Raw genomic sequence first — 20,897 nt, 5'->3', positions numbered from 1 at the left:
TATTCAGCTTCTGTAGTTGATGCTGCTACAAGGTCTTGTTTACTGCTTGTCCAACTGATTGCTTCTCCACCGCAGAAGAACACTTGCAAGTTTTATGCGAGATTGATTATCTTCAAAAAGTTGTATAGGTTTGTGTTCATCTATCCCAAAGTCTTCTAACAGTTGTAGAATCCACTTGAGTTCTTGGCATGCTTCTGCTGCTGATATGTATTCAGCTTCTGTAGTTGATGCTGCTACAAGGTCTTGTTTTCTGCTTGTCCAACTGATTGCTTCTCCACCGCAGAAGAACACTCGTCCACTGGTAGACTTTCTGTCTGTAGTGTCTTCTGCCCAGTCTGCATCCATGAATCCCACTAGTCTGAGATTGTCGCTTGCTGGTAACTTGAGCTTCAGTTGTGCAGTGCCTCTTAGGTATCTTGCCAGTCTTTTGACTGCTTGCCAGTCATTCACACTTGTTGATGCACTTTTCCTGCAGAGTATTCCAACTGCTGCTGCTATGTCAGGTCTGGTTACTGTACTTATGTAGAGCAGTTCTCCAGTTGCTTCTCTGTACACTTTGATGTTTCTCAGAGGTTCATTGTTTCCATCTTGCTTCAGGAAATCTGTTTCCATTGAAGTACATGTTGGTTTTTCATCTTTCATATCCATGTAGTCTAGGAAGTCCATGATCTTTTGCTTTTGATTGAGAAGATAGCTTCCATCTTCCTCTCGCTCTAGCTGAACGCCGAGGTAAAAGCTGACATTTCCAAGACGCTTCATCTCAACTTCTTGGTTCAGATGCTGAATTATTTCATCACAATCTTGTTGATTTTCATAACAAAGGAGAAGATCATCTACATAAATTAGAATAAAAGTATTTGTTGTCTTTCTTTCTTGAGTACAGGCAGCGTTCTGCCCCGCCTTGCCTGAATCCTTCTTTGATGAGCATTTGGTTTAGTTTCTGGTTCCAGGCCCTTGCAGCCTGTTTTAGTCCATAAATGCTTTTCTGCAGTTTGCAAACAAGTCCTCTGTCTTTGGACTGTTCAAATCCAGGAGGCTGTGTTATATACATATCTTCCTTCAGCTCTCCATGTAGAAAAGCAGTCTTCACATCCAGATGCTCCACATGCATCTTCCTTATGGCTGCTATGCTCAGTAGTGTTCTTACTGAAGTGTGTTTCACTACTGGTGCAAAGGTTTCATCATAGTCTTCTCCATACTTCTGGGAATATCCCTTTGCAACTAGTCTTGCTTTGTACTTCTGTACTTCTACATCTGCATCAAGTTTGGTTTTGAAGATCCATTTGCATCCTACTGTCCTCTTTCCAGGTGGTAGTTCTGTGAGAATCCATGTCTTGTTCTGGATCAGAGAGTCAATTTCTTCTTTTGCAGCTTTTCTCCATTTCTCTGCTTCTCTTGCTGGCATTCCTTCTATGTCTTCCCAGCTAGAAGGTTCTGGTACAGCTTCTGCTTTTGCCAGGTAAGAAAATTTCATTGGTGGAACTCCTTTGTTTGTTCTGGCTGAGCGTCTGACACTTGGCCCTGCTTCCCTTTCTCTTTCTGTGGGCTCTGCAGATGTCTCATTTGTCTCAGTCAGGTCCCAGAGTTGCACAATCTCTGGCTGCTGTGCTGCATCAGCTTCTCTTGGTGTAGATTCTCTGGTGTCTGGTTTGCTTGCCTTCTCTCTTTCATCAATGTATACCATGTTGTGAATCTTCACCGTGTCTGTCTCTGGGTTGAGGATTCGGTATCCTTTGAATCCCAGTGCATATCCAACAAATATGCCTTCTTCTGTTCTGAGATCCATCTTAGACCTCTTTTCCTTTGGAACATAAGTGTAGGCCTTTGATCCAAACGCTCTCAGATGCCTTACATTGGGCTTGCGGTTGTACCACAGTTCAAATGGTGTGCTGCTTGCACCCTTTGTAGGCAGCATGTTCTGCAGATAGGTAGCAGTGTTGACAGCTTCTCCCCAATATTTTTGAGGTAGCTCTGCTTCTTGGAGCATACTTCTGCACATTTCTGTGAGAGAACTATTTTTCCTCTCCACTATCCCATTGAGTTCGGGCGTGTAGGGCACGGTCAGGTGATGCTCTATTCCTTCAACTGCTAGGAAGCCCAGATAGCCATTGGTTTTCTCTGGAATCTGTTCTGCACCATTGCTAGATACAGCTTGAATTTTTCCAGTTCTTGGCTCTTCTCTCTGAGCAGGTAAGTTACAGTAAATCTTGAAAAATCATCAGTAAAAGTCAGAATGTACTTACCTCCACTGGGTGTCTCTGTTCCGATTGGTCCACATAGATCACTGTGAATCAGCACCAGTGGTATTGTGGTTTGCTTCTTACTCTGCTTGGTGAAAGAAGGTCTGGTGCCTTTGGCTTGAATACAGCAAACACATTTCTCTGCATCAGGACATTTTCTCATTTGCAAATCATTAGTCAGATTCTGCCTTTCAAGCTGATATATATAATCTATATTAGCATGTCCAAGCCTTCTATGAAAAAGCTGAGAACAGTTCTTGTGATTGCATCCTTTAACTAGATTCACTCCCCTTTTAGGGCAATCAAGCATATACAGTCCATCCTTTAATGTGCCTTGTGCAATCAATTCACCTTTATTGCTAATAAAACATTTCTCTCCTTTGAACACAGTTTTTATCCCCTTCTGAGCCATTGCTGAGACAGGAGGTTGCTTTTCAGTTCAGGTATATAAAGACAGTCAATAATCTGCACTTCTCTAACTTAGCCACTAGGTAGCGAACAATACACTGTTACATGGCCTCATCCCTTTGCAATCAGCGTTTCCCCATTCGCAGTATAGAGCCTTTCATTATGTGTATTCAATTTATCAAATAACTCTTTATCTTTGCACAAATGATGGCTGCATCCACTGTCAATTGTCCATTGGAATACACTTTCACCTTTTGGGGCAACATTTAAGCAGTTCTTGTTTGATCTGCCGTCATTAGGTCGGCTATTAGCATTAGGTGAGCCATTGACTTTATCTGCATTCCTAAAGCCCTTTGTGTCTTTCCCTCGTGGCTGGAAACCGCTGCTCACCTTTTGTGATTCAAAAAAATGGCAGTTTCCTTTTAGATGGCCCCTCTTCCCACAGAAACTGCAGGAGAAATCACTTCTTGTGCTACCTTTCAGGGCATGTTCATTGGACTGATTTTTATGAAACTGTTTGCTAAGTCTTTCCTCTTCCAATTCTGCAAGCACATAATTCAGGCTTAAGTTTTCCTGCATTTCTAAAGCATGGACAACGTTTGCATAGGATTGAGGAAGGCTACTTAACAAATTATTGACAAATCCTCATCTTGTATGTCTTTTCCAAGACCCCTTAATTTCTGTGATAATTCCATAAAATTTGAAATATGGTCTCTCAGGTCTTGATGAGGCTGCATTAGAATCCGATACAACTGTTTAATGAGCAAAAAATTTGTTTTAATTGATTCCTGCTTACTCATGTTTGAAAGAGTGCCACATTTCACCAGCAGTTAGCTCATGAATAACTCTTAACAACTGTTTATCACTTAAAGCATTAATGATAATGGATCTTGCCCGGTTGTCGTCTTTTACCCATTTGGTTTCTTTCTGCGGGTCCCCGGTAGGTTTCGCATCTTTCACCGCGTCCCACACTTCTAGTTCAACAAGTCGAGCCTTGATCCTTTCCGCCAAATTTGGTAATTCTCATCACTTAATCGGTCGACATAGAACCCCTGCTGCGCTCCCCACGAGTCCGCCATCTTTCCTCTATTGTCTGCCATGCTATTGCTTTTGCCTGTGGCTATTTGAGCTCTGGCAGAGTTAATTGCTCTCTCTAATTACAGCACGCATGATTCCTGGGCCCATAACCCTGTTAGCTGAGTGCAAACAGAGCAGAGAAGTTACGCTGTACTGATTAAAGAGGCAAAAAGTTTATTTGAGGAAATATATACTTGATAGTGAAGAAGGAGAGATAGGGATAGATTCCTTGCTATCTGACTACATCTTGTAGAGAGAATGAATAAAGCAGGAGAGAGAAGAAGCAGGATATTGCCCTGTTTAGCCCAATAGGAGACAAGACAAGGAAATGACCCCCAGGAAACAAGAGAGATGCTGCTCTCACTGTCCTAAGTGATCCTTGCTGCCCCCTGCATAGAAGGCTCATCTTCCCTTCTTGCTGCTACAGTACACCAGACATTGCAATTTCCAACATTTTGAAGGGCAGAATCTGCCACCATCCACATTCATCTCACTTCCAAATTATCTTGGAGCACTTGCCACAAAACAGTTATTGGAGGATAAATTTTTCAGTGGGCATTGTTTGAGTCGTGTATCTGCTGTGTGATGAGCCATCATTAACAAAATTAGCACCTGCTCCTTTGCTTTTGGAGACAGAAATGTTAGATACATAGCTGGATTGTTAAGGAGTTTTCTGTTGAGAATTTTAGCCAGGCAATGGCTGTTTTTGATTTAATTACGCATTTATTAGTATGGAGAAATACAGAACCTTTGTTCTGAGTGTAATTTGCTGACCTCAGCCGTCAATAATTTTTTTGAAGAGCAAATTCCTGTTCCTTCCTTGCAAGCTTTTGACTAAAGAAAACAGTTGTGTTGTAAGACTGGGACAATATCTTTATATTATTGCCCATTTGTATTTAACAGATATAACCACCAATAAAGGTGGACAAATTCCTTATGGGGAGCGAATAAGTCTGCGTCCAGAACCTCCTCATGAGAGACAGTCTTTTTCAAAAGGTGGGTGTGTCTTTGGTGATTCTTTGAAGAAAGGCAGACATCAGTTTGGTTGTTGGCAGGATCCGTATTAAGAAACAAAATGCACTTTCCTCTTCCCTTTTATATAAAAATGTAATTTGAGTGCTTCTGTCATGCTTTGGATTATTTTACATGTTCAAAATTATAGCCATTATAGTAATTGCAGTCTTCTGGACTTGTACCACTTCAGGCTGCTGGTGAGAGAGAGAGAAATTTTTGAATCTCTCTTTCATAAAAATAAAAATACTCCTTGCATGTAGGAAACTAGCATTTTATGAAGAGGACTGTACTAATTTTGTATATGAAGGGAGTATTTAGTGTAGCAGAGTGCTCAAAAATGTAATCTTTCACTTGCAGTTTGACTTTGTTCAGACAGTTTGTTACTTCACTCTGCAACCTAAATCTGTATAATTTGTCCCCAGCTTATGCAAGCAGAGGAATGAAATAGTGAAACGTTTTATATGGTAGGTGGAGCGTTTGCATGTTTTGAATGCTCTCCCATGAAAAAATTCACTTCAAGAGTTCAGCCTAACTGTCTCCCTGCCATGCTGTTTTATTTCATATAGAATTTTATTTATTTATTTAGCCTTCCAAAATGCAACTCCTGCCTGCAACCTGAGGTGATACTCAAGAAAAACTTTACTGCTTGGTTCTGTTGATGAATCTTTAAACTGGGTCTTTTAAAAAGATTATTTGATTTTTTTTTTCAGAGCATCCAGGCCAAAGAGATCGATACATCAAGGAGAGAGAAGGTTACTTTGAGCGACAGAATAATACAAATGCAGACCATAGAGATTTCAGAAGGGATCGAGAACCATATAGGGACCGAGGTTCTGGAGACCACGAACGGGAAAGATTTGACAAAGATCGTTATCCACGAGAAGACAGGTATGCAGTATGGGAACAACTGGCACATAAAAGATGTTGTAATCATTGCTGATCAGAGGTCTTACATTTCAGTTCGATCAACATTTTAAACATTTTTCTAGTGAGAAGTATGATTTCATTCATATGTATCTTTGCACAAAATGACAATGATCTTAATGTAGGTAAAATGTATTTATAATGCTTCTGACAAATCAGAGTGTTTTTTTACTAGCAACCTGAATAGCCCAGCTTATCTTGGGCTCATGAGACTTTGGAAGCTAAGCAGGGTCGGCCATGGGTAATAATTGGATGGGAAATCACCAAGGAAAATCAAGCATGGTAAAAATGTCCTTGCAAAAATAACCTGTTGCCTAAACATAAATAATGGTTAACAAATAGCCAAGCAAGAAATACAGGTGATATAATTTCCATGTCAGGAAATTATCATCCCCAAACCAGGTTTTCAGTAAAAATGGCTGAGCTCAAGTTCAGAATTATAAGTGTTGTCAGACTCTGGCCTAGGCTGATTAGTAATACCTGTGGAGCAGCCTCTGAGTTCCCCTGAGATTCGACTTTGGGAAACTGTTTTCAGAGAGGTTCACTCCCTAGATTTTCACACAGATGAAACACTAAATAATAGCTCAGTTCTGATTGGCTCTTGACTTGCTGAGTGATTCACTGAGTCCTGAATAAGATGGCTTTTCAGCTCACCCTGTCCCCATTCTTTTCCTCTCTGAGCTAGCTTTCTTCAACCAAGCTCAGACCATGATGCAGGCATGCCAGAGAGAAACTAAAAGCTGCATGCTATTCATCTCCTTAGCATGTCCTTATGCCAAACCAGCTAGGCATGTGAGAGGGCTCACATTCTAATAGACAGGTGAAATAAGCAACAAATGGATGTGAAATGGAGATGCCTAGATAGCTAGATATCAAATTTTTAGATAGGCAGATTTTATTCAGTAGCAACAGTAAGGTTTTCTTTTTTATTGGGTAGCAACAGTAAGGTTTTCTTAATGTTTGTTGCCTGTGTAAGAGTGCTTTATGCTTTTTGCAAACACACCTTAAGCTAATAAACTTATTTAAGCTTGAGTCTGGAATTCATGACTTGGGCGTGAGTACATCCCAGAACAAACCTGGAGACTGAAAAGCCAAGGCCTTTGGGAAAGATAGAGCTTTCATTCTCACTAACAAAAGGGAATGCATCTCACCTGCCTGATTGCTGAAGTGGCTGTGATCAGTGCTCAGAATTAGGAGGAAGGAAGGTGTCAGTCCCAACAGAAGCCACACATTTTGACTGGCTTTGGTAGCCAGCCATTGTTTCTAATTGCCATTGAGGCTTGGGTTTTTTATACTGTACTCCAAAGTCCCTTTTGTACTTGCTGCCCAACAAAGAAATTTTCTCTGGTCAGGGGAAAAGCTGACCAGAGAAAATTTCTTTGTTGGGCAGCAAGTACAAAAGGGACTTTGGAGTACAGTATAAAAAACCCAAAACTCATACAAGAGTAGAAGATAATTTTACCCGATTCCCCATCATTGTAGCAGAGCCTTGTGTTGCATTTTGTTTGCAAAGCCCTCTCAGCTGCCAAGCAATTTTCAGGACAAATAGCAGGTTTCCTTGGGATGGCAGGGAAAGATCCAGTCCACCAGCTTATTCCACAAGCTTTTCCACTAGATCTCTTAGATTTCCAGTTGCCGTACTATACATGAACCTGTCAGTAAATTGGACTGTTGTGGAGACCTCAGAAGTGTAGCTAATTAACTAGTCATGGTTTTTATTCATTATATGACTAATTCATTGTGTAGTTAGGTTGCTACTAAGTGTTGAATTCCTTATAATGTTTTGAGCTTGTTTGAAAGGAAAGAATGTGAAATAAGGAAAAAGTCACCAGAAATTCTTTCAAATTCTTGGAACATTTACCTATAAAAGTATATCACGGGGAGAGTGTACTAGGCTGTGTTCATTATATTCATGTATGGGTGGCCTTCAGTTAGGTGTTAAAAACACACATGTATTAGGAATATTGGTTTTTCTAATTTGTAAGTAATACATTGACTAATTGATCATGTGGTGCCTGCATCTCCAGTAGCCATATGTGCCTTCCCCCGTGGTAAAAAAAATTCTGACAGCAAGACTACCCAGGGATATAATAAAGGTTTTTACAAACCCAAGGGGAATGTTCATGTTTTGAAAGAAAGAAAGAAATCCACTCTGATTTGTGAAAAACAAAAAAGGAATTAAAAACACTCAAGTGATAAAAGCAACACTTGTATGTGGATTGTAACTTCCTGAAATTTGAGTGACATTTTGGATTTGCCACAGAAATAAAAAAATGTCATCTGCAGTTGCCAGCAGGTAGGATAGTGAGAGTCAGGGAGAAGAGGAGGAGGAGGAGGAGGGGAAAGAGATGCTGCAGTGGGGATAGAAGGGGAAGGGAGGAGAAAAGAGGCAAAGAGACTAAAGGAAGTGGAGCAGCAGGAGGAACTGGTGGGTGGAAGCAGAGTTAGACCAATCAGGGATGGAGAGGAAGGGTAGCTGAAAGGTTGGGCGCAACAATAACCAGAGGCAGCCAGTGTGAAGTGGAGGTGAGGCTGGGGCAGGGAAAGAAAAAACGGGGGCAGGGGAAGTAGAGCCAGTGTCGAGTAGTGAACCAGAGGGACTTTCTTTTCTCAATGACTCTTCACAGGACTCAAACTTGTATGTTACTAAACACTGTCTCTGTTAGCAGACCATCTCCTTCAAGAACTCAATCTTACCGTGAGAAAGACCATTCAAACTCAAGAAGGGGGGGATTTGAAAGACAGTCATATGAAAGAAAACCAGATCGTCCTCCTTATGATCATGGACCTTCCATGTTTGGAGGTAAAGTTCTCCAACCTTGGAGAAATGCTAGACAATTTGGGGGTTAGAATGGGGATGAGAGCTTGAGCTTGCTTGATTCTTCCACTGTAAAGGGTGTAACTGTGATTATTGAAGGTACCTTAATGATGTATAGTTTCCTTGATTCCAGTGTAATAACAGTAATTATATTTCAGTTAATCTTACTGATCAGAATAGTACAGGAATTCAGCTGTGCCACACCTCATTGTTAATCTGAGTAAGCATCAACTCCTGGTCTAAGGGTTAGAAAGAATATTCCATGAAGTAATCCTGTACAATAAACATGACATGAAATACATTTGATTTTTTGTATTGAGGCAAAGTGGGAAAAGAGGAATTATTTTGTCTTTGCCACTTATTACAATTTTGCTGTAAGAGAAAAAAAAGGCATTGGCCACTGGCAACATAAGGCTTCCAAAAAGTTATGCAGGCAAAGGGGTTCTTCGACATGAAAGAGACTGGTTACATCACTTACACACATTTTGGTGGGAAGGGATTATGAGTTACTTCTCTCAGAAGTGAATCTTTAATTTTATTGCAGTATGTTAACTAGCTTAAAACGGAAACACTAATTGCCCATGAATAAGTTTGATTAGGAAAGAAAATGTCAATACAATTTTCAAAGCAACAGAATTTCCCTATAGCCTCATTTAATGTGGCTTCCATTTTCAAGTTTGCATTGTTCTAAAAACAAAGTCCAAACCCTAAAATTCTACAAAAAGATATGTGCAGGATCCAAAGAATCATGAACAGAGTTCTGCTTGTGCAGTGGTGCTTTCCTAAGCTGCAGTCCCTTGCCATCCCCCTGAACAATCTCTCCTGAGGGCTATGAGATCCTTTGCATGGTAGGAGTTGTAGCTTGAGGGGAATTCTGATATAAGAGGCAGGGGGAGGTTTTCACTCACTTGCTTTGCCAATGTAACCCACATTACATGATTTTTCTGTACAGCGTTCCCCACACCCAATACTTTGCATCACGTTTTCAAGACTCAGGTAGCTGCTGGGGAAGGCAAGAAAGAGATGCCTTCTTCTATCACTAGATAGGAACAACTCTCTGTCCATCATTGAGGAAAGGAACAGCTAAATGCTGAAGACTTGCCTCCATCTTCATTCAGCCATTAGTGGTTCATGAAATTTTACTAAAGATAAGAATTTAGAAACTTGCTTTTTAAAAAGTTCTGCAGTTTCTACACTTCTGTGCAGGGTTGGATCCAGCATGGCATTTCCATGGACACAATGACTTTTGCCTGCATAGCATCACAGTCTCCACCCATCCCCCAGAAGAGTATTCTGCGGAGCATTTCTGGCTGCCACAGAAGGGGGGAGCTGAGAAAGTTGTGCTCCTTAGACAGCAGTGCTTGACCCACAGAAACGCTTTGCTGGATCCAACCCAGTGTGCATGCTGTTCTGCTTATTTTACTAAAGACAAGAATTTATAAGAAAACAATATATGCTAATAATTCTTATTGCACTTGCTTTTCTAAATATATATGTTATATTGTATATGAATGAACTAAGCTCTTGCATGCAGGTATTTATCCAAAATATTCAAGGGTGTTACACGTTGTGTAAGAGAGATTAACTATGCTACAGAAGGGATCAGTGCCTGTGGCTTGCAGGAAACGGCTCTGCATTTTATTGTTTTTTATTACACCATAGTGTACTTCTGTTATTTTAAATATGTTGTTTTGAAATAAATTGGGGAAATGTCCAGATAGAAAAATTACTAATGATGTGTGTCAGAAATGGAAGAAAAATGGTCTGTTTCCATTCAGTGCAGATGTTTATTTTGATTCTCCTTCTTTCTGTATGCAAACGTTATATTAAGGTGACCGGAGAAATTACCCTGAGGAAAGAATGCCTATTCCTGCTCCATCAATGCCCCGGCAGCCACCGCCTGCACCACGTGTAGAGAAGAAACCAGAATCTAAAAACGTGGATGATATACTGAAGCCACCTGGACGGGAGAGTAGGCCAGAGAGGGTGAGTGTTACATTCTGAAGCAGCAGAACATGTGGGAAGTAAGTGTGGGAGTCTGTTATTCTTAAGTTTTGAGTTGAGTTTTATGCCCTCTCTTACATACAGGGCCGCTCCACCATCAGTGTATCCTTCCTGTATAGCTTATTCAGGCATAGCCAGTGATTTCTTTCCCTGTTCACCTATATGTGGTTTTGTATGTCAAGTGTCCTTGACTTCCACTTCCCCCTACAACTCTGTCATCTCCTTAAATAATTGCCATTTCCTAACATATCCTCACTTGCCAGATTCTAACTGTTTCCCTCTAGGTTATCCTGACCAGTTAACCCATTATCCCTTAGTGATGAGTCATCCCAAACCAGATGCCTTTCTCTTCTTGTCAGCTTTCCTTAAGAGTTACATTTTTTGTTTTGAAAACTTTAACAAAATTTAACCACCAGTAGTCTGGTTCCATTTCAATTCAAGTGGAATCTTTATCTTTCATTCAAGGCTTGCCCCAAAATGTTCCCTAGTGCCTACCAAATCCAAATCTTTTATGCCAGCACCATCACTGCATTCACACATTGAGACCCCAAATCACCATCTGTCTAGCTGGCTTTGCATTTGGAACAAGCAGCATTTTTTAGAATGCTGTTTTGAAGGTTTTGAACCATAATTTCCTAATTTTTTCCTAAAGAACTGCATAACTACACTTCCCAATGTTGTTGGTGCTCATATGCATGATGGCCATTGGTTCCTTCCTATACTACCTACCAACCCATCTAGACAGCATGTGATCTCCATGAAATCATGCAGTCAAACTGCCCATTACAGACCCATCTCTCTAGATTCCTAAGGATCAGCTCACATTGCCAAGAGGCCCCAAACCCAGAGGAGTATCTTTGGCACAAGAGGGTATTGGTAATGGAGCAGGTCCATTCTAAGAGGTTGTTTCACTGCTTCTCAGCCCTAGACCTTCATTTTCCCTGACAGCTGATAAGTATCATATACGTACCTTTTAACTTCTCTAGGCCAGAATCTTAGCATCAAGGGTACAGATGTGTACCCCAAGAGCCAGGAGTTCATTGCTGCAAGCACACACCTGCAACTTCTGTCTGTACTGTGCAGTTTACTGGATAACCTCCCTCACCTTGCTGTCTTCTTGTCATTTGATTGGATTTGTCTTTTGGTGCCTAAGGTGCTTACTTGGAACTAACTATGCAGTGTTCTAAAAGTGAGGGGAGGATAGTCTAGTGCCCTGTTGCTCTACTCAGAAAATTGCTCAATTCTCTTACCTCTTATCCTTTTCATATAATTTGTCGCTATGGCTGTGATACTTCCTCTTTTTCCAGAGGAGCTGAGCTATAGTACACACAGAGAGAACTATGTTGTGTACTCTGAACTCCTTCTTCATATTTGGTAGATGGTCAGCCTTCCATTTGTGCTGTCTTTTGTTCTAGATTGTCATTATCATGAGAGGATTGCCTGGCAGTGGAAAAACACATGTTGCTAAGCTCATCAGGGTAAGTAATAAAGCCACATGTTCTCAGATTGTACTGAAGAATGCAATTTGGTTGTATCTTGTCTCATCCATTTATGAGCACATTTACCTTTCTTATCCATTCAGTACACAAAGGAGATGAATGTTTCATATATCCTTGGTGAAAGCAAATTTTGGCTTCTTAAGCCCTGCCATCTTCTACTTATACCTTGGATGCCTCTTCTATATGTGGCAGGTGTTAACGGTAATAAAGAGTTGAAAGCAGAATGTTCTGTTACTAATGACAAAGAGACTGTAGTTAGAGCTTTGTATGTTCTAAACAGAAGTGCTCATAGCAGAAATACAAATTACTTTCCTTTATATTTCCTTCCCAGGATAAGGAAGTTGAATGTGGTGGAGCCGCACCTAGAGTGCTCAGCCTGGATGACTATTTTATCATTGAAACAGAAAAAGAGGAACGAGACCCAGATACAAAGAAAAGAGTGAAAAAGAAGGTACTCTTAATGCCTTTGCCCTTGTAACTGAGCTCTTCCCAAGGAAGAATGGAACAATGCAGTAGCATTCATAGCTATTTTTAACAGGCAGAGATCATGCAGGTCCAAATAACAGTGCTTTTTAAAATAAGAACACAAGGTTTTTTAGCCAAGCAAAGTGTGGCCTTGTTTTAAACCATGTCTTTTATATTTTCTACTCGTAATTTTATGTCTTCCCTGAATGCTGAGTCTGTGAAAAGGAAAATCCACCAGTAAACTTCTAATGCCCCAGGGCCCCATAAGTGACCGCCTGTCAGCCCGTGGGTCATATCCAACCCTCTAAAAAAACATTTTATTCAATCCATGATAGTTCTTTCAGATTTAAATTAAAAAACAGTAAAAGATTTACTCAGAGTATCACTTGAAGGAAAAGGAAAATATTCTCAAGTTACAAGAGGGTATAACTTGCATTTTAAAGCTGTATCTTTCTGGCATTTGTATATAAGTACATTATATGGCTGATCACATGGTGTTCCATAATTATGAAGCTGTTGGTTCTAGTTAGTGCCTGATTTATTATAGCGACTAATAATCGATGAACACATCTGTTTGGTTTTTGTGGATTTTCCGGGCTGTATCACCGTGGTCTTGGTATTGCAGTTCCTGACGTTTCGCCAGCAGCTGAGACTGGCATCTTCAGAGGTGTAGCACCGAAAGACAGAGAAGATGCCAGTCACAGCTGCTGGTGAAACGTCAGGAACTACAATGCCAAGACCACGGCGATACAGCCCGGAAAATCCACAACAACCATCGTTCTCCGGCCGTGAAAACCTTCAATATAACACATCTGTTTGTTTGGAGAAATATGCTACTTGCCCACAAACTGCTGTCAGAGATTAGAGTGACCCTTGAGTGTAGAAAATGGTCACTTCAGTCTTAGGCCACATTGGCAGAATTTTAATGTCTTGATCCAACATTGCAGGGACGTAGACTAAACCCTGATTTAAACATGATGCCAGCAAGGCAAAAGAACTTACGCATAGGATTTTGCATATGCTCAGTATCTCACTCATCCAATATAATAGCGGTTAGATTGTTGGACCAGAAGCTGAGAAACCCAGGATGAAATTCCTGCTCATGCATGGATCTCACTAGGCAAACTTGGGACAGGGTTGTTGTGAGAGAACCATGTAAGCCACCCTGAACTCCTTGGAGAAAGGGTGGGATAAAAATATACTAGATTTTTAAAGAACTTAAACGGCTGCTCCAAATGCAAAGCAGCCATGCATGCTTAGTAAGCAAGCCAGCCCAACACTTGCCTGTGCTACAACCTGTGATCGTAGGAGCTGAAATTGCACTCTTAGAAGGGAAGCTTGTTCTCTTTTTGCCTAATGTGCTGTTTTCTGGAGCAGATTATGGAGTATGAATATGAAGCTGATATGGAAGAGGTCTACCGTGCTAGCATGTTCAAAACCTTCAAAAAGACTTTGGATGATGGGTTTTTCCCCTTTATTATCCTTGATGCCATCAATGACAAAGTGCGTCACTTTGAGCAATTCTGGAGTGCTGCAAAAACTAAAGGGTTTGAGGTAAACTTACTTGCATGAACATTTCAGTGGTTAGTACCTCTAAAATGACCTATGAGAGTCGGCACTTGGGCTGTAACCAGCCAAGGCAGAGCCAGGCCTCAAGTCCCTGGAGGATCTGAGGCCAACATTGCTAAAGAGTTCTAGCAGCAGCTGAACCAAAGCTCAAGTTATCTCTAGCCCAAAAGTAGCAGTCCACAGACTCCGGGATGCATTGACATAGCAGCCAGGCAGGCTGTACAAAAAGGTAGTCAGCCCACAGGACAAGACCTAAAGTAGACTGTTGCAACAATACAGGCCTGACTTGGAAACATATACTTAACAGGGAGAATGGATAGACTGAGAGTAGCGGAGTCTGTGACAGTCATTGTGCTGCTCTGTTTCCTCTCTGCAGCCTAGAGCAGTAGCCCAGCTGTGGAATTTTCTGCCAACAGAGTTCTATAAATCTCCCTCCTGTTTTCCTTTAGACAGGTGACTCAATCAACTCTGTTCCTAGTTAACTTTGTTGTAACAAAATGAGCTAGTTATTGATAGGGGGGTGGCTTTTGCTGTGTTTTACCATAGAGTTACTCTTTTATTCCTTCCTTGGATGTTGTATTTATGATTTACTTTAGGTTGGGATTTTTTGAGGTTGATTTATTGTTAATGGTGTCCAAGGGCATTGCTAGAAAATGGTATAGAGACCCAAGAGAAAAGGGGGGCACCAGTACACAGAGGAGCAGGTTCCAAGCATCAGTCCAAATCATTTTAACGTTGTCCCTTCCTTAGCCTTGCTTGTTTTTGTCTTAGTTTGCATATCACCCAGTGTGCTCACAAGTTCTCCTTAGGTTACCAAGAAGACTTTGGATGAGGTATGTTTAGCACATCTTCTTATCTCCTATGCATTTTAGGTCTATGTAGCAGAAATAACTGCTGACAACCAGACTTGTTGCAAAAGAAATGTCCATGGACGCAAGCTCAAGGAAATCAACAGGGTAACTCTATAAACATGCAGAGGCAAAGATACTGCTGAAATTAGTTTTTGGGCTGGCAGAATTTCTGGGAGCTAGGGGCACTTTCAGGAAAATATCAGTTCTAACCATGTTGGTGTATTTATTTTAGTAAGCAAAAAGCCAATGTAGTGTAATGGTTAGAGTGTTGGACTAGGTCTGGGAGACCTACTCTGCCATGGAAGTTTGCTTGGACCATTCAGTCCTCTAACCCCAACTGATCTCACAGGGTTGTGGCTGTGAAGATAAAATGGAAGAGGAAGGAATACTGTTGTCAGGAACTTTGGTTCCCCATTGAGGAGAAAAGCAATCTATAAATACCTAAATAAATAAATTCCATTTATCAACTACTAATTTTTTTACATCTTCTGTCATCATATGCTGTTTTCATTTGGAAGATGTTACTGTCATGCATGCAATGTAATAAAGTTTACCAACATTTAACAGGCAAATTGGAAACTGGGTTAGATTTGCGTTTCTTGCAAAACGCTAATATCCCTGTACTCAGGAAAAATATTACTTTTCCAGACTAAATGCAGCATTTTTCATTTGAAATGAATTAATATAAACGCTCTCAGTTCCCATTCTTCCTTTTTTCAGATGGCCGATTATTGGGAGATGGCACCCCGTCACATGATACGTTTAGACATTCGTTCATTGCTTCAAGATGCTGCTATTGAAGAGGTGAGATTTGTAAGATGCAAAAACATACAGATCCAATCATTATATGTGACTGGTTAAAAGCTGTGAATTTTGCAGAGTGTAACCTGGTTACTAGCACGGGGCTTGACTACAGACTGAGGAATTCTTTGTTCAGTGAAATTATAAGCAGAAAAATACTAGAGGTCTGGAAGAATTTGTTAACTCCTGAGTATGCCAAAGTACTCCTGTGAGCAAACTGATAGCCAAGTGCTTTCAGTAACGCATTACTTGGAAAGAAAATTTTCTTGCTGTGTCCTCATAGTCTTGCCATGCATTCTCAGTACTAGTTCAAGGCATATTATACAGATGTACAAATAACATACAGTTTGAGTGCTGCACACTTGGATTTTGATATTAGAAGCTGCTGGAAGAGCCAGGCAAGGAACAAGAATTCTGCCAAAAAACTGCTGCCTGGTAACTCTTGACTTCGCATGTCCTGTGATACCACTGCTTACTTCAATTTAGTAATCTCAGAGGGAGAAGCAAGAGCGTTAACTTTCAGGAAGAGAGAGCTATCTGAGTAAAAAATCTCAGTTATCAGACAGAGATGACTGTGTTTGTGGGCTCTGTTCTGTTCCAGTATGGGCCATTAAATCTGGACCCCACGAGCTGTGATACATATTTAATATACTCCTCTGTCTAACTGTATAAACATTAGAAAATACATACACATGATACAGGCATAAAATGTTTCTGGTGATACTAGCTTGTATATAACCATGCAGTTCAGAAAGCATCAGTGTCATTAAATTATCTCTAAAGGCCAGTTCTGCCTACTCACACCACAGTCCTCTGAGCATCCTGAAATTTTGTTCCTGCTGTGTCAGCAGGTTTCAGGAACTGCATAATGGGAGGGGAATGGAGTGAGACTGGGGAACTGAACAAAAGTTGCTGCTCGCTCTTAGGAGAACTTCAAGGGCACTTTCTGCACTGTTTGTTTGACTTTTAGTCTGCCTACCCCGCAAGCAGGCTCTGAGTGGATTACAACAGTATAAAATTTAAAACATGGTAGCATAAGAGTAAAATCACAATAAATATCATTAGCAGCGCACAAATAATGCAACAACCCTCCAACATTGTCAGAGCCCGTGGGGCAGGGTGACCAGTTGTTATAACAGCAGAAACCAGGAGGACTTGCGTCCCCCTATGGCAGGAGGCCGGCTGGATGCCTCGCCTGTCTCAACCACCATATGCCCAGCAGAACATCTCTGTCTTACAGCCCCAGTGAAGTGATAGCAAATCCACAGACAAAGAGTTCCACCAGGCAAGTGCTAGGGCCAAAAACACCCTGGACCTGGTCGAGGCAAGGCGAACATCCTTGGGGCCAACTACGTGATTGGATACCAGGGATTAATCGTTAATCTTTTTCAATTGACTACCACTGTAGTAAAGCATAGAATGGACAGTACTGCATTTTGGAGCAAACACATATATTAAAAAATGGTTAGAATATCATAAACTGACATTTCGTTGTTGCCAAAGAATATATGTGGATGGAGCAAGCAAGCTTGCAGAAGTAGCGTCCATTTATGTGACAAAAGGCCTAAAATACAAAGCTGTAGAAAGGAAAAACAGTTATTTATATATTGTATGTGTAAGTTAATGTCATTGTTTGTTTCTTTTTTATCTATTATTTTAGTTTACAACCTTTGCTGCAGAACTTCCTATCTGAGCAGGTATTGCAGTTTTGCTATATTCTTATAATTATGTGTTACTTAGGTAGAGATGGAGGATTTTGATGCTAACATTGAAGACCAGAAAGAAGACAAGAAAGACGCAGATGAAGAAGAGAACGAACTGGTAGGAAATACATCAGACACCCTCAGCAAAAAAATATTTTCTGACAGGACGCTATCAGGGACTGTGTCTGTCTTAAACCACCACCCCAACCTGCAGTCACCACATACAGTAGTGTAGAAGAACTGATTATGTGAGAGTTTCTTAGCAACCATCAGATCTAGACTCTTTATTAATTAATGTTGGTTAAAGCTCTGATGATATTTTCTGTGAGTAGAAGTTATACTCCAGATAAATTTGGAAACACAAACAAGGAATTTTTAAAACTATAGCTCAGGGCCTTGGAAGAGGTCAGGTTCAAAATATTTCCAGGTAGGGGACGGAGACATTTCATTTTAAATTCTGAATGTAGAGAGAGGGGAAGGGGGGTTTCTAGAGACTGCTCTCAGTTGAGCTGTTTTCTAGCTCTATTACAAATAAAACCTGTCTTAAAAGACTTGAGGATGTCTTTATTCTCGTTCAGTTAGTAGAAGAGCAGTCTGCAAAGAGCTACTTCCTTATCCAGCTCAGAAAGCAGGGGAAACAAACATGACACTTCTATCAAAGAGAATTTCAGTCCTGCTTTCTGACTAGGACCCAAAGTCAGCTTTTGTCTCAGATGTACCTGCATGAAACATTGATCTTTGTCTTTTTATATCTGCCTCCTCTCTTGACTTATTAGGCTGGAGGGAAAGGCAAGGCAAAGTTTGGATATATTTAATCTCAGTGGTCCATGCAGGCACACAGTTTAACTACCCATTCTCAGATGATCTCTCCCTGCCCACCCCTCAGTATCTTAATGGGGAAGATGCGAGGAGTTCTCTAATGTGCTCCTTTCTTCTTTATGGCACTTTTTCTAGCATAGATATTGCTTTGAGAGCAGTAGCTATTTTAAAGACAGGACAGATTCTCTTTGTGTGAAAGAGACCGGATGCAGGTTGCGTTGAAGACAAAGCCTGCCAGAGAGAGACGATACGATCACCTTGAAGGGAGAGGAGGTGCTTGCCTTCACACTACTCGGAGCCCCTCTGGGAAACAGTTGCGAGGGAAACTGGATTAAGGCTGAAGGTAGGCCCCCCCCACACACACACACACCATGAGCCCAGATTTAACAGACTCGAAGGAAAGTGGCAAGGCCTAGGATACCACAGTCTGTGCAGGGGAGCAGCCAGCATTTCCTTACATCCACCAGATTCTGTTATAGGCCGTAGTGATGAAGAAAACAAGGAGTTATGCGATGCTGCTTCAGTCTTCATGCTGGGTCTGAACAGGAAAGGAGAATGTTTTTGCTGCTTCTGATGATCTCCAACCAACAAGGGCTTCTGCATCCTCCACTCAAACCATACATTGTGGGAGGGGTGTGTGCGGAGATCCATGGAAATCCAAATGATAAGAATATTCCCCATGGAGATCTGTGAGGTTTTCCTCATGTTATCCTAATCTTAAGCATATGGACCCAGTCTCAGATTCTTCAAGAGGGGTTAAAGGACCAAGCAGTGGGCAGAATCCCTTGTAATCTAAACCTATGGACATGCTCAGAGAATGCATACTTTTGCATCAGCCTTAACATCTGCCAATGGTAGTTCCAAGATGCTTAGGAGCTGCAGAGACATCCATGCGGTGGAAGATCTGTAAGGACCTGTTACTGTATTAAGTTAGCCTAGGTGGCAGCACTTAGGTGCATGTGGTCCAGTGTGATGATAACCTGGAGAAATGCATGACTAAAACACTGAAATGTGAGTTTCAAGCACTCCTGTGTTCTTAGGAGCGTGGTCAAGCAGATCCTGTTGGATAATGGAGAAAAAGGAAGATTCTTCTTCCATTTTTTCCAAGAGAGCAGAAACTAGCAGAATGAACATCCTTGGAGAAGCTAGTGGACCTAACGCCTGTTCATGCCAGAAACTGGCCATCAAGCAGCTTGACAGCCCCTTCCAATGCTAACAAAAGCAGGAACAGACTGGGAGGACAGCAACTGGCAGCCTGAGCCAAGGCCCTTACTAGTGGGTGTGAGTGATTATAATTTTAGTTTAATTTATTAGATTTATATTCTGCCCTCCCCACACCAGCAGGCTCAAGGCGGATATGACATCTCTTTTACCACCAACTCTTTTAACAGTCTCAAACAACTGTGTTCTGGGAAGAGCGCAATGGGCTTGTTCCCTGGAAGTAAACAGCATGTCATGGGACAGGTTTGTCCTAACTTCAACAAACAGATCAAGCAAAAAAGTTCAGAAGTTCTTGATGGCATTTTTTTTCTTGATGGCATTTTTTTTTCTTTTGCGGGGAGACAGAAACTAACTGGGTAGATTGACATCTCTGAAGATCTTTTCTCCTCCTCCATGTAAGCCAGTTTCTAAAATGGGAAGTGGAAAGCAGTTTCTGAACTTTAAGATCCTGGACCAGTTTTGTTGCATCCCCATCCCAACCCCCAGAAAGAATTCTGAATGGAAGTGGTTGGAGGTCAGAGGAGGAGCTCATCAGTCTGGTGTTGACTGCTTTGACCATTTTAACTGAATTACCATGTGCTTTTCCATGAGAATAGCTGCAGAGACATTTCAAGAAATAACTGAGAAGTAGAGGAGGCCCTTTGTAATGGACCAGCCTGCCACATTGGCCCAGGTGAAAGCTACCCTGCCCCTGGAGTGACTTCCTTCAATTCCCTTTATATATTCCTGTCATTTTGCTGGAAGAATTTGAGCAATGAGGTGATCCTGATTCCCTCAGGTTGACAACTGAGTTTGTCTCATAGTCTGCCTTTGAATGAACTTTGAACTGCCATAAGTCTCATCCAGTGCCTATAATTAAATTGCTTGTGTTGTGTGTGTTGTTGGAGGTTGAGTAGCAGCAGCTGAGGTTGAAGAGGATATGCCTGACAGTGATCAACACCATTTTGGCTTCTTGTAAAGCATCCCAACAGCTATGGCAGCAAATGCTATATGGAAAGCATTTCACAAGTATAATTGTGGGAGCCCTTCTCTTCAGCAGATGCCTTGGTTCATCTGTTGGAGGTGAGAAAAAAATGTCTGAACCTAGCAAGCATAAAACAAGTTCATTGATACATAATCCCACATCTCAAAAGATTTCATAATTTACAACAAGTATAGCTTTAAGTGCTTCACTGTGCATATTACTTTAAAAGTTCCCAACTTTTCTTCTCTCCTACAGCAAGATCATTTTCTGGAAATTGCTGGTTGATACAACTAACCTTCTGGAAGTTTGCTGGTTGATACAAGCTAACAAGCCTTGTCCCTTGTTTTTGCAGGAATGTATGCTGCTTTTTTTAAAAAGGACATGAAAAATGTAATTTTTAAAAATCCTTTTTAAAGGATTCTAATTTGGATTGACCGTATAGTGTATATACTGAATATGAGGTTCTTATCATGAATTTTGAGGTGATGTACTTACGTTCTATGAGAGCATGGGGAAGTTT

The 20,897-nt window shown here is 41.1% G+C and overlaps 1 protein-coding gene across 3 annotated transcripts in view; it reads left to right on the top strand.

The window, feature by feature from the left end:
- YLPM1 (YLP motif containing 1) overlaps positions 1–20,897 on the top strand; it is a 70,089-nt gene that overhangs the window by 32,897 nt on the left and 16,295 nt on the right. For 2 of the 3 annotated variants that reach the window (XM_054970826.1, XM_054970828.1), the window contains 10 exons: positions 4,629–4,721; positions 5,450–5,627; positions 8,330–8,466; positions 10,313–10,467; positions 11,901–11,963; positions 12,316–12,435; positions 13,827–14,003; positions 14,891–14,974; positions 15,590–15,673; positions 17,411–17,491. In XM_054970826.1, the coding sequence (XP_054826801.1) occupies positions 4,629–4,721; positions 5,450–5,627; positions 8,330–8,466; positions 10,313–10,467; positions 11,901–11,963; positions 12,316–12,435; positions 13,827–14,003; positions 14,891–14,974; positions 15,590–15,673; positions 17,411–17,491 (1,172 nt within the window). The remainder of the gene's footprint in view (positions 1–4,628; positions 4,722–5,449; positions 5,628–8,329; positions 8,467–10,312; positions 10,468–11,900; positions 11,964–12,315; positions 12,436–13,826; positions 14,004–14,890; positions 14,975–15,589; positions 15,674–17,410; positions 17,492–20,897) is intronic. The other variant, XM_054970827.1, reaches the window with a different exon arrangement.

Source organism: Eublepharis macularius, chromosome 2, assembly GCF_028583425.1.
Source record: "Eublepharis macularius isolate TG4126 chromosome 2, MPM_Emac_v1.0, whole genome shotgun sequence".
NCBI classification, from domain to species: Eukaryota; Metazoa; Chordata; class Lepidosauria; order Squamata; family Eublepharidae; genus Eublepharis; species Eublepharis macularius.
The sequence above is the reverse complement of the archived record's forward strand: the minus strand, read 5'-3'. Positions and strand labels throughout refer to the sequence as shown.